The sequence below is a fragment of the Ambystoma mexicanum genome, chromosome 1p (assembly GCF_040938575.1).
Source record: "Ambystoma mexicanum isolate Mex_15411 chromosome 1p, UKY_AmexF1_1, whole genome shotgun sequence".
Lineage (NCBI taxonomy): Eukaryota > Metazoa > Chordata > Amphibia > Caudata > Ambystomatidae > Ambystoma > Ambystoma mexicanum.
Genome location: NC_090921.1, coordinates 92,464,014 through 92,477,233, shown reverse-complemented (window position 1 = coordinate 92,477,233; position 13,220 = coordinate 92,464,014). Strand labels below are relative to the sequence as shown.

The window sequence follows — 13,220 nt, the reverse complement described above, 5'->3', positions numbered from 1 at the left end:
TTGTCCAGTTCCTCCATGATTGCTCCTTTTAGCCCTCCTGTTTTCCCAATCGCTGCCCCCGCCTTATTACTACCTTGAATGCGTCCCAGAGCGTGGCGTTGCTTTCTACACTTCTCTCGTTGTGTTCGAAGTAATCTTCTATCACCTTTTGCAAATGTTCTTCCAATTCGCTCTCCCCCAGCGCTTCCGCTCAGAGGCGCCATGTTGGTATTGGGGTTTTCCTATGGGTGTGTGCCCATGTTGCTATTATCGGGGCGTGGTCTGATAATGTGCGTACTTTAATGTCAATTCCTGTGAATTCTATTAGAGATTCAGCACCTGTAAATAGGTAATCTATTCGTGTGACTATTCCGTGGGGTGCGCTATAGTGTGTGTGTACCCTCTCCTGCCTCTGTGTACCTGCCTCCAGACGTCCACCAGCTGCAGTCGTGCGAGAGTCCTTTCAAGCTCCTTGGCCGGGGGTGCTGGTCTCCTGTGCTTGTCGTCCGACCTGTCGATGAGTGGGTCTAAGGTGCAATTGAAATCTGCTGCCCAGATGAGTGTAGCTTCCCTGTATTGGGCCACTTTAGGTGCCATATTCCTGAAGAATTCAGTTTCGTCGTGGTTTGGAGCGTAGGTGTTGATCAGGCATATTTCCTTGTTTTCTAGCATTCCATGCACTAACACTAGCCTCCCCTCTGGGTCGTTTTCTTGCTTTATTAGCTGGAACGGTACTCCCAGTGCTATTAGTGCTCCCCTTGCATAGTTCGAGTATCTAGTACTGTATACTTGTCCTCCCTATTTCTTGCTCACCTTGGCCTGTTTTTCCGATGTTAGGTGAGTCTCTTGGAGCATTGCTATTTTGACTTTGATTCTGTTTAGCCAGGCGTACACTCTGAGTCTTTTGACGTAGGCGTTGAGTCCCCACCCATTCCAGGTTGCTATTGTTATTTCTTCAGGTTTCATGTATGTGTTGTTTCCATGACATATGTATTTAGTTATTTATTGATCATTTTGTAAGGCACTTTACAGAGCAGAATTGTGTTTCAAAGCGCTACAAGGCTAAATGGGAAGGGAACAGGGGTAATAACAGTGGTAAGATACAAAAAGCAACAATAATATATATACAGTCGTAGTCCTAATAGGCCTTGTGGCATTTGTCCATGTAAGTGCATTGATGAGAAGTGCAGGGGAGGGGAGTGGAAAGAGGGAGCAGAGAAGTGGGGATGGGCTGCAGGAGGGCCCAAGAGGGAAGCGCTAAGGGGAGCCAGGAGGAGCACCTCAGGCTAAGTGCTAGTACAAGCAGCTGTCGGGGGTGGTGTGTGGAGCCACCAGGCAGAGGCCCTTAGGGCAATGAAATTGGGGGCCGGGGGTGCTGGTAATGACGGGGAGAAAGGGCCTGAAAATCTTTGAGGTTCATGGGGATCAGGCCACCGGTCACAGTGGCAGTGGGATGGTTAGCAAGGGAGGGAAAGATGGCTCAGCGGGTTAAACGCTTGTTGCTGTGATCTGTGTTTGATCTACAGGTTCAAATCCCGGCAAGGCCAACTCAGCCTTTCATCCGTCCGAGGTGGATAAATGAGTTCCAATTTCGAATGGGTAATAATAGTAATGTATGTAAATATGTCCTATGTGAAGCGCTTTAGATTAAAGTGCTATATAAGCGCTGTATGAAAAACGAATTATTATGACTACATATCTATAGCCTTCAGATTCTTAAACATCTCACAAATACATCCGTGCTAAAGGCCTGTTACTTTACAGGCATAATAGAATACTAAACTTGAAATACACAGATCTACCTGCTTCTGAAAATGCATGTGGAAAATATTTTTACGAATTTTAAAAAATGTGGGTTTTAAGCTTAAATTACTAAGCGTAATCCAGAAGTGCACCCTTTGCTCACTGTGCTAAGAATGGCTAAGCTGCACCTCACCGATGAGACCCAACAATGTCTGGGGTGACTGATGGTACTCTTCTTCAGAGGAGAATTGTCTAGCGTTTCAGTGCTGGACTGCCCCTGGGCAGGACAAAGACTAATATGCAGGGATATTTCTCCTCTGTGAAGGGGCACACTGAGCTAAAACGGGGCTGTAGACCATCCTGAGTGAGCACCGTCCCATAGAACAGTCATGTGGCCTTGTTTGTTCTCAGTAAAGGGCTCCCGGATTTTCTGCACATTTTGGAAAATTCTGACTCATGGAATTATGTCTGCCTAGAATTTCATGGTTCCATGTGTTAATATGCCCGCAAATATATCGCCATATTTTTGCAGCGATATTAAGGCATGGAACCTGCAGGGGACACCCTTGTAACCCCGATATTATTTTAAAGGGAGCAGGCTACACCCCGCAACCCCTGCTCCCAAAAACGCCAAATATTTTCCCCACTAAAAATATTGCCTATGGCCGTTCCCAACAACCATATAAACGGTGATATTTTTGGTGGGGATAATATTACCTGATACCAATTTCATGGAAAACAACCTTTGGCATTTGTTTTACCATGTACTTAAAGGAAACTAATAGAAATGACTATGCACCTTTCCTGCGTGTTCTAGTTACATGTCAACATGTGAAAATCAAAACCCCTGCTTCTTATTGTCTGTCAGCATACCCTCTCCTAGTTAATTGTCAACTAGACCCAAAAATGGGAAATCAAACCAGCTGTTTCTATTACCTTAATCACTTTACATGTAGAACAAACTAGTCAATTATAGACCTATAAGATTTCATTGTCAGAATGCCACATTTCTACTAAAATAGGGGATATATAATGTCTCCATGCCCACTCGGATACGGCTAGCCTCTCCTCTCCACTGGGCGTCTATGGGATTTGGCCGATAACAATCCATTGAATCCAATTTCATTGAATTTTTCATTTCTTTTGGTAGATTCTGCCACAAATATGAGGGGGAGACCACCCCGCAGCCCCTCCATAACCCCCAGATTAGTTATTACCCTAACTCTCCCCCACCCCCACAAATATATGCATAGGGCCAATCTCGGCTAGCTCTTAGAAGAGGATGGACCCGGAGAGGAGCAAAGGAGATACAGTCAGGGGGGTGTTTTCTTCTTCAAGACGTTTCGGGTTTCCATTCAAATTTGGGAAGGTGATGAAGGGGTGAGTTGGGGGGGTAATGGTTGTGAAACTATAACCAATACATTTAAAAGTAGTGAAACATAGCTCCTGTTCATTCTAGCTCACGTCAACCTATGTTTAAGGAGCTGGTTGACCACTTTTGCCCGTTCATTCTCCACCCCACCCTCACACATTCTAGTTGGAGTACGTGTGGCACAGGAAACACTCCTGCAACCACTAATTCCCACGCGTTACTCAACACTTGCCACTCGCTTTGCTCCACAGCCATGTCTGGACTGACTGAGCTTCATAGTCCTACAGTGTTTTGCTAATCTGTTCCACTTCATCCCCAGCAATGGGTGACATGGTCCCTTTTATTGTTCTTTTCCGTCCATCACTATACATGCTCCTGTTGTTGGACCGCCATTATCTCTTAACCCAGCGCCTAAGGCCTAGCTTGTCCTGCTACCCTGATCTGGCAGCCTGACCCTCTGATATCAGGCAGAAGTATTGGAGAAAGGACAGGAGGCTCTAACAGGGCCTGATGGGGTCAATTAAATATGTAACTAGACCAAACTGGTCTACCATCAAGGACCAGGTCCTGACACCCGTATCCACTTGACCCAGTTTCAGCTTGCTTATATCCTATGGCCTGAGGGAAGGAGGAATTGAGAAAGGTAAATAATGACACATCGTTATTTCCCCAAAAAGCACAAATGTACAAGTAAACTCAGAAATGTTATAAGAGACACAGACGAAGGGGTTATTAGAGCAATTGAATAGACAGCTTTATGTAGACCTGAAGGTATTGCCGATTTAAATATCGTTCCACTGCAGTTTTTTAGAGCAACTTTAGGGTAAGTAGAAATGACTATTTCAAGATGGCCACCATGTCCATCGCTGAAGTCTGCCATTAGTCCTCTTTTGATGTCCATGGTAGTTTACACATTGCTGCATGGCGGACGTTGTGAAAGAAGGAATGTAAAGCTCTTGTCCTTCAGCTATTTGTATGTTATTTTATTGTTTCACAGCTGTTTTGAGGATCTGGTTTACACTGTAGTCCGAAAGACGTAGCCATTCTGGCGCCAACAGCTCGCAAACGAAGCTCTGAAAGAAAGTACATGTAAAATGAATGGTTGGGGCTCAAAGGATGATCATTCAATAATAACAGAAATAATGAACAGATGATAATCTTAAAAGAGACACACGTACGTCCTCTCCCAGCAGCCTAAATAAGGATATGTCTCCAATGCACATTTTTCAACTGTTTCCTGTTACATAAAATGATGCTGCATTTTGCCAACCACAAGATGGCTTTACTGTCCTCAGTAGGGCGGCTGCCCATTAATGACCAGATCCCAACATGGTTGCCTCCTGAGCTAGAGTCCATCCAGGGGTCTGTGTGGCACAAAGTAGGACCTGCATCAGAAGCTGACCAGTTCCTGCTGACTCTGCCATTAAGTAGGAGCGCCTGGCTTACCTGTTTGTTGTTCATCGCCACACGTTTGTACTTACTCCCCAGAGCGTGGCAGTGCTAATTAGTTGCTATTCCAACATAAGCAACCAACTTGCCTTTAAAACATAAATCTCACTGCCTACATACCATCGGAAAGTTGATGGTTTTTCTGTTTGTCTATTGATGGGCCATCCTGGAGGCACCTGTCTTCCATTACTAAGACGTGTGGGGATCTTGAGGCAGTGATACATGCCACACCGAGAGATCTGATCCAGCAAAATCTTTCTTTTTAATAACAGAATGATCAGGGTTAGGGTACGATAAATGCCTAATCGGTACTAGGGAAAGCTGTGCAGCTAAAGACAATCGTCTAAAGAAAACTATCAGGGTGGGTTGAACTAAATAGTGAAACTTTAGTGCTCCCAGCGTTCCCCCCTGTGATCAAACAGAAGATCCAAAACATATTCTAACAAGTCCTCACCCCTCCACAGGGTTCTAATCTACAAAGAAATGTCCAAATGATGTGGCCAACAGAAAAGTCTTCATCCTAAACTTAATGGGTCTTTAGCTCACTGGCTATCCTGTCCTAATAACCCAAAGGATTCAAGCTTTTGACCTAAGTAAACGTTCATTGGCCTACCCTTCAAAGTCCATCCCTATTTTAGTGCAAAACAAAATATATAATTTCTCCAGCATTGGATCTTTTAGAGATTCACATGTTGTTCAATATTCTCAATCAGGCTGGGAATCCTCTGTCTCGGGAGGATAGCTCGGGGGCAATGTGCTCGGCCTTGGAAGCAAGAAGACACGGAGCACCACAGGTTCGATCCCCGGGTCCGCGCTTAGAAACCTCTGGGTATTAAGCGCATTATAAATAACGTATCATATCATAACATTTAAGCATTTTACCATGAAAGATACCAATGCTGGAGAACGGGTACATAACTTGTTCCTTCTCAGGCCATTCAAGATTTATAACAGGCCCACTCCAAGATGCTGGATTCTTTTATATTCAATGCAAGTACATGCCAGGCCTTGGCTTCAGGATTCACTATAGGCCCCCCTCCTGGAACATCCGTTCGCACCCCTTGATTGATGGTTCTTCCTCCCTCTGTATGATTCACAGTATCCCATTCTCATTGCTGGTCCAGGGGCGTTGCTAGGGGGGGGATAAGGGGGCTATAGCCCCTGATCTTTTGGTTGTAGCCCCGGATAGAATCTCCAGAGCTACAGCCAAAAGACTAGCTAGCCCCCAGTCCCAACAGTTCTGACATCAGTTTAGCCCCGGGTCTTTTCCAGACCTAGCAACTCCCCTGGGCTGGTCTACTAGGAGCCGGGTATCAACATTCACAGTAGGCCTCCCTCCTGGGCCTTGAGTTAGAATACTGACTTCTCTCCTTGTATAAGGTTATATTTGCCTCTGTCTCTTCTGTGTTACGAGCCGAGGATTCACTGTAGGCCTCTTTCATAGGATTTGGGTTACAGGGCAACATTTGCAGCCACCCAGTCACATGTAGGCCTGGGCCCCCTTCCTGCCAGGGCTTGAAATGTAGTCGTTGTTACCCAGCGATCACTGGCGGAAAGACCCAGAATTAGGCCTTCCAGTTCCGTAAGGATTGAAAAGGAGCTGGGGTGCCCTTCAGGCTCGACTTCTCCGTCCAGGCTTTATCAGCGCTACACTTCTCCTTCCCGCAACATCTGGCTGGCCTGGTCCTCCTGCATGCAACGGTCCTTCCAGGACTCCTCCCCCCAGCAGCCTCCCCTTCTATCATGGGGGCATCAGCCGTCATGTCCTTCTCCCTTGTCCATGGCGGCCATCTTGTTGTGTAGTTTCGTTGTGTTGAAAAACAACAAACACACCGGCTCTCAACTTTAAAAAAAATTCTTTTAGCATCCCGGTAAAACATGGTGGGATGAAAAGGGCAATAAACTTCTCAGGCCAGGGGCATTACCAGCTCTGATAATTCTTCAGGTTTAATATTAAGACCCTCGCTCGCTCTGATCTGTAACTAGGCCCTGGCCATTACCTGACCCAGTGATGCCCCTACCCATTGGATATATTGCTTAAGTAGAAGCTGAAAAAATAAGACTTCACTTTTTATAGAATTTAAATGTTGAAGGTGAGGCACATTCAACACTCAAGAAGAAAGACGTAAAGAAAGATAGTGATGAAGAGAATTTGTAAGATGAAAAGAAACTACAATCTCGAAATACAAGATTGAACTGGGGAGGACAAAGGGTGGGGTAAATAAAGTAAGAAAGAGGACCAAGAACACAGCCTTGACAAACACCATAATGGACTGGCCTAAGAAAGGAAACCAAACTTTTCCAGGAACCCTGGAAGAAACCATTGTGTAAAGAATTAGCAAATGAAGCTAGTACAGAATTAGACGTTCCAAGAGAAGAGCGATAGTGTATCAATGAAGAGTGGCCAATAATATCAAAAGCAGCAGAAAGATCAAGAAGTGTCCAAATAAGATATTAATACAGTTCAGTAAGTAGATTAAACGCAGAATGGATAGTTGAGGTAACATCAATAATTACTACAGTCGTAGTCATAATAACATCAATAATTACTACACTTTTGATAGTTAAGGAAGTCAAGAAATAGATTGTACGTTGGAGGGATTGCAAGTTTCTAAGGTCAGTTTCATGGTCAGGGGAATAAATGCAGCTGATTAAAGATTGGGAAACAGACCGACTGTGGAAAGGTTAAATGGAATGTCAAGAAAATTCAGTGTAGAAAGAAAATCCAACGTAATCGTGTATACAGGCATGGGAACAGAGGGAGCAGCAGTCACATTAGAACAGGTAATTACTGAAGACCCTTCGGATCCATAGATGAGAGCGATAGAAGGACAGGAATAAGCTCACGATTGAGGGTTGACAGAGAAGTAAGAGATCAGTTTGAAAAGGAAACGAGTTTCTAATGTCCTCAATTTTTTAGAAAGAAATGAGGAAACTTCTTCAAAGTGAAGTGTGAAAGTACAAGATGACTTGAAAGAAGGCGCAGAAGAAAGCAATCTCGGAGAAGAAACTGAAAAGAAATAAGAGGTTGATTGTATTAGGCCTTACGAATAGTCATAGAAAATGATGAAAAAGAGAAACACATATCAAGAATATAAGGACATTCTTGCCAATGACACTCGGCTGGACGCAGATGAATGTGTAACCCTCCAAGAGAGGGGATAAGCCAAGGTGGGGGAAATAAAGTTTGGGAGAAAAGGAATAGACATGGAGTGACCAGGGAAGAAGAAACAGCAATGAAAAATGTACAAAGAAGTAAGGGGAGATTTGCAAAATGATGCAATGATCACAAAGCAAACAACGTATTAGAAGAGAGACATTGAGGTTCAGCAGGAGAAAGTAATCAAGTAAAATCAGAATAAATAAGAAAATGGCCAGCTGGCGGCAGACAGACCGTCGAAACTGAAGCAAGATTAAATGCATCCTCCTTGGCAAAAAGGACACCTAGTGCGTGCTACCTTTTGAGTAGGGGGAGAAGAAATAAAGAGATACATTGTAAGAAGAAGTGGAACCAGAGGATCATGGACATGGATATTAATGTCTCCGGCCATAATGAAGGGTGTCATTACTGATGGTGGCTTAAATGAACTTCCCCTTTTGGTATGTGTGGGGCGAGCTGCTAGGGACTTGGTTGATCCAGCCACTAACCCGTGTGTCTCCCAAAGGGTGGATGGAGTGGGATTTCACCCCCAGGATTTAAGCAATAAACCCTGTTGGCGGGGGCATAACCTGCCCCGGTAATGCTTCCGCCAAGAGGGGTTCATTGCTATTAGTATCCTGGAATGTTGCACCGGGATACTAATAGGTTTTGTTTTTTTAAGTTGAGAAACTACCTGTTTGTTCTCAATTTAAAAAAACGTATAAAACAATATGGCCAGCATGGATCGGGAAGAAAGGACCTACACGTTCTCCCTTTCTAGGCAGGCCATTGCCGGGTCGGGGATGTGCCGGGAACACTAGTGTTCCTGTGCCAGTGAGGAACTCAGAAGCGCTAGGTAAGTGGAGCACGGGTTACGGGGTCTAAATATGTGGAAAAAGGGGGGTGAGGGTAGGTGATGTGGGGGAGTGCAGGGACCACTTACCTTGGACCTGGTGAGGGAAGATGGCTGCCTCCAGCTCGAGTGGGGGTTTTACCATGGGGTAAAGCCACCATTCTGAGCCTCATGATTGGCTGGGAGGCCACCACTATTTAGTACTAGTATGGGTACTAGGTAGTATTAATACCCTTAGGATGTTCAGCTCCCATCCACAAAGTCATTCACAAACTACCAGGGATTTATTGAAAGCACCTGGTGCATATGTCACAAGCAACACACACAAATCACTCCTGATACTAAAGGGGAGTCCCTCCTGTATGGTTAGGGAGGTGAGTCTGCTTCGCCCCCCAGTCCCCTTGTAGGGGTCGAGGCAAGTGTGCCCTCACCGAGAGAGTTTCCCCCTTTGGGAACAAGGACTCCCGTTCCTGCAAGGAACTCCCTGATGGCCTCAAGTGATGGTTTATATGGACGTACACTATAAACCAAACTCATGAAGATAATGTGAAGTTATATTATGAACAACAAGAAATGGAAGATATCCCTTTAAATTGAAGTCTCTAATGGACTGCAACGAGGAGGCTGAACAGGGATGCAAGACCAACGAGAGATACAGAGAGAGAAGGCCAAGTGAGGGAGGAGGCAGAGAGCCAAGACCTGAGACAAGCAGGGAAAGCTCTCTGTGCGTAACGGAGCGAAAGAAGGTGGGTCTCTGGGAAAGCACGGAGCAGACGTGCGACAGAGCCGCTCCAATGTGGAACCAGCAATGCGGAGCAACCGGCTTGTAAGAGCGGAAGAAAACCAAGCAAGGCGGAAGAAAAAGAGCGATGGTGGCTGCCCGTACAACAGCGCAGAGACCGTCCAGGGGAGTAGCAGCTCTTTAAGTGAGATAACAAGGAATACGAAAACTATAGAGTGGGAAAGAAATAGAATTGGAGGCTTATCACTTTGGGAACAAGGGAAGGCCCATCCATATCTCAAAGATTAGAAATAGAGCACAGAAAAGAGACACATTTGGGGAGACCAAACCTGTGAAGCCAGAAGGCCCAGACTCATGTATGAAACTGCAACCTGTGAATGGGGGAACTGTAATTGGAAATTGAGCTAATATGAAAGATAGAAGAGGAGTGTAACAAAAAATTTAAGCAATACTGCAATAAGGAGAAACAAAATCCTGAGAAAGGTCTCGAGCGGATACCTCAGGGGCAACGTATTCGCCTTGGAAGCAAGACAACACGGAGCAACAAACGTTCGAACCCCGGGTCCCCACTTACAAACCTCTGGGTATTAAGCGTGTTATAAATAACCTATCATATCATATCTCATATCTACATAGAGCAAAGGAAGTCAGACCACCAGGAAGAATGAGAAGGGAATTACTAACCCTTTAAAAGAACTGCCGAACTTAATATAGAGGGTGACAAGAAACTATATGCATTTGCTCTACTGAAAAGAGTAAGAGAAGTGAGAAGAAACTTGTGGCAAAACACAAGGAACAGGAGAAGGGAGTCATTCTCCTAACCTTAGTTTGTTATAATAGTGGTAGGGTCAGAGAGCTTAGATTGGGACAGAGGACGGATTGTTTTTTGGACATTCATCCTGACTGACGAGTACTTGAGTTAGAAAGATAGGCTGGGAACACCCCATAGTCAAAGGGAGAGAGAGGCCTTATTTACTTTAAATAAACTTCACAATAAGATCATGCCTTACCGCGTCCATGCCCTTTTTTTGATCTGCCTCAGAGCCCTAGAGCCGTCACGCTCTCTCTTGGCTCCCGTAGGCTGTCATCCTTAACCCGGGCTTCTGTAACCCCAGATTATAACGTGTGACCGGTAACCCTTACTAAGTCTATAGCCATGATCTTGCTAAATGCAGGCTCACTTACTCCATCAGGGACTTCCTAACTTGCCCTACTCTCACCTCGGGTTTGTTTTCTAGTGGGCGTTAGGCACAGTGGCTGACAGTTGCTCTGTATGATTTGTCTCTTTCACTAACACCCAGGGGCGTTGCTAGATTTGCAAAAGATCTGGGGCTACGCTAATGTTGGGACTGCCAGGATTCGGGGCTAGCTAGCCTTTTGGTGTTAGCCCCTGGGCTTCTATCTACAACCAAAGGATATGGGGCTAAAGCTCCCTCAGCCACCCCCTAGCAACACCTGTGCTCACACCCAATCTTGCCTCGCCCTTCTATTAGATCTACTCCTTTTTCCTTAACTCCTCCCCACCGGTCTTCTTTCCCACTGACGTTTTATTCCTTCTGTCTCCAAGCTTTGATGATACCCCCTTACTTCTTTTCCTTCCTGCTATCATGACCACTCCTCCCACACTACTACTCTGCACATGCTACTATGACTCTTACCACTACTACTCTCCTCCCAACCGCTACTACTCGCCTCCAACCACTACTACTCTCCAAACAATACTACTCTCCTCCAACATCACTACTCAAACACCCTCCTTTCACCCAGTTCCAACCTTCTCACAATCACTCCTTAATCTACCCTCACTACACCCTTTTCTCACACTCACACTGCAGAACCACTATCACTCCGAGACCTCACCTTCTCCAACAATCTCTTCCACGATCGGCTGCTCCGTCCCTCCTCTTGCTGGTCTCGTGGTCATCCTCCACCTCCACCTCCATTGCTGAACTCACCCGATGCATCCACCACTTCCCGATTCATGCTGTCCATTATATATTATCCTTTTCTTCACAAGTCTGCTTTCCTTTCCCTGTCCGAGGATGTGTCTGAGTGCAGGGAATTTTCAGAAGGGAGCGCTAACCCCAACCACTGCCTCTGCAGCCAGTTGTCGAAAGCTGCGGTTGTACCAAGTTCACAGTCAGTAAACTGCAGATTCTACTTCCCGCTGATGCTACTACATTTTTGGACGAGTCGCTGGTAGTTTCGTGGGTCAAGCGAGAACTTCTGCAAGTGCATTCAAACGTGTGTTTGCTTGCTGGCTCGGGCCTGCGTTGGAGTCGCTCAGTTGGTGCCATGGTTCCACTGTGAATGGCGGTTGTCTTTTGGTTCGGTCAGGCTGCTCATCTGGAAAGGCACTGGATCTACAATGGGAAAAGCAACACTGGCAAGCACTTTTGTTAAGAGGCATGGTAGGAGACCGTAATCTGCACACAAGTATTCTGGCACCACCGATGGAGTCAGAGTCCTTTATTGCTGTCCTCCTCTGGTCCAAGGCTAAACATCGGATTGCGCCCTTTCACTTTTCGCTTATAAGGACTTTCACCCCTTCAAGTAAAGTAGCAAAACAAACAAACAAACAATTGACTTAGCTTGGTTACACATTGTCAGAGGTATAGCATTGAAATAAAAATTAAGATTTCGGAAAGATCCCAAAACCATTAACGGTTCAACATTATGCCTGGTGGCCGGTAAAGCAGTAAATATAACAATGGTAACACCGTCCCTCACCCCCCTGCCCCACACCTTCTGAAATTTCTGGGGACAACTGACAGTATACACGCACCTCTCTAGGGACACCTATCTTTCGGCCGCAGCGGACCAGCGGCTGAGTCGTGGTCGCTCTGCGGAGCTCCACATTGTAGCAATGAGCCTCTTCGACAACACCAGTGCTACAGACAAAAACATTTTTTCGTACTTGGTTAACCCCACCTCCACCCAAATCCCCAACAGTGGCAACTTCGGGTCTCAGGGAACCTGGGACCCAAGCAGTGAAGTTAACCTACGGATCCACTTCCCCCAGAAAACCTGAATTTGTTCACACTGCGAACGTGTGGTAGAAAGTGCCCTCGACTCTCCCACATCTCAAACACGTGTTGCTATCCACTACCCCCCACCGAGCCATAGCCACCTGTGAGTAATATGCCCTCTCCAATATTTTGTATTGGATTAAGCAGGTCTCAGAATTCTCGTATTCTTCTCCTTTACTCTAACCTGAAGTATATGGGGAGGCAGACTGGCCTGATCATCCTGATGTGGCTACTGATGTTAGTCTCCTGATAGGACTCTTCTTCTCAAAGGAATAGGGTCTGTTCCGGGAGGTCGCAGATAATACTAAACAATAGGAAAGAATGGCGTGCCTCCTGGTAACAGCTCGTTCAGTGGGAAAAATCTGGCAGGCATAACAAACCCAGAGGTGCGTCGGGCTGAGAAGAGATTTTGAATGCGTAGACTGTTCAGCAGTATCGGAGCAAGCGAAGGGAGACAGCAGGCAGGAGCCACAGAAACAGTAGGAAGGCAGCGGAGCAGGAGAAAAGCAGAAGCTGAGGCAGAATGCGAAAACAGGCAAAATGCCGAAGGGAGAACGCTAGCGAGGCATAGCGAACAGAAAGGAAGGCATGAGAGAACAAGAAACAGCTCCTGGCCCAAAGCGGTGTTGAGGGTTGCAACGCGAAGAGGAGGCGGTTCCAGAAGTGTTTATGCAAACGGGAGCAAAACATGTTGGAAAAACACTAGACCGCTAGAGCACGCTATTAAGAGTGTGAGCAACAGTTTAATGGCAGTACTTCCTTGTGTCCCAAATCCTCCAAGAGGGAGATTTTGTGACAGTGGGGCCTGGTGACTTCCGATTTCCCGTGGGAACATAAGTGCTACCCATTCCTCTTGTTCCAAAAGTCTGACACCCCCGCTCCCATCTTTCCTTAAGTCGGGACAACTCCTGTCC

At 46.0% G+C, this 13,220-nt stretch overlaps 1 protein-coding gene across 1 annotated transcript in view; it reads right to left on the bottom strand.

Moving 5' to 3' along the window:
* Nucleotides 1-3,823: 3,823 nt before the first annotated feature.
* Nucleotides 3,824-13,220, bottom strand: part of LOC138454998 (very-long-chain 3-oxoacyl-CoA reductase-like) — a 266,556-nt gene continuing 257,159 nt past the window's right edge. Inside the window, exon 11 of the mRNA XM_069607112.1 lies at nucleotides 3,824-4,167. Coding sequence (XP_069463213.1) covers nucleotides 4,078-4,167 — 90 coding nt within the window. The 3' untranslated portion in view covers nucleotides 3,824-4,077. The remainder of the gene's footprint in view (nucleotides 4,168-13,220) is intronic.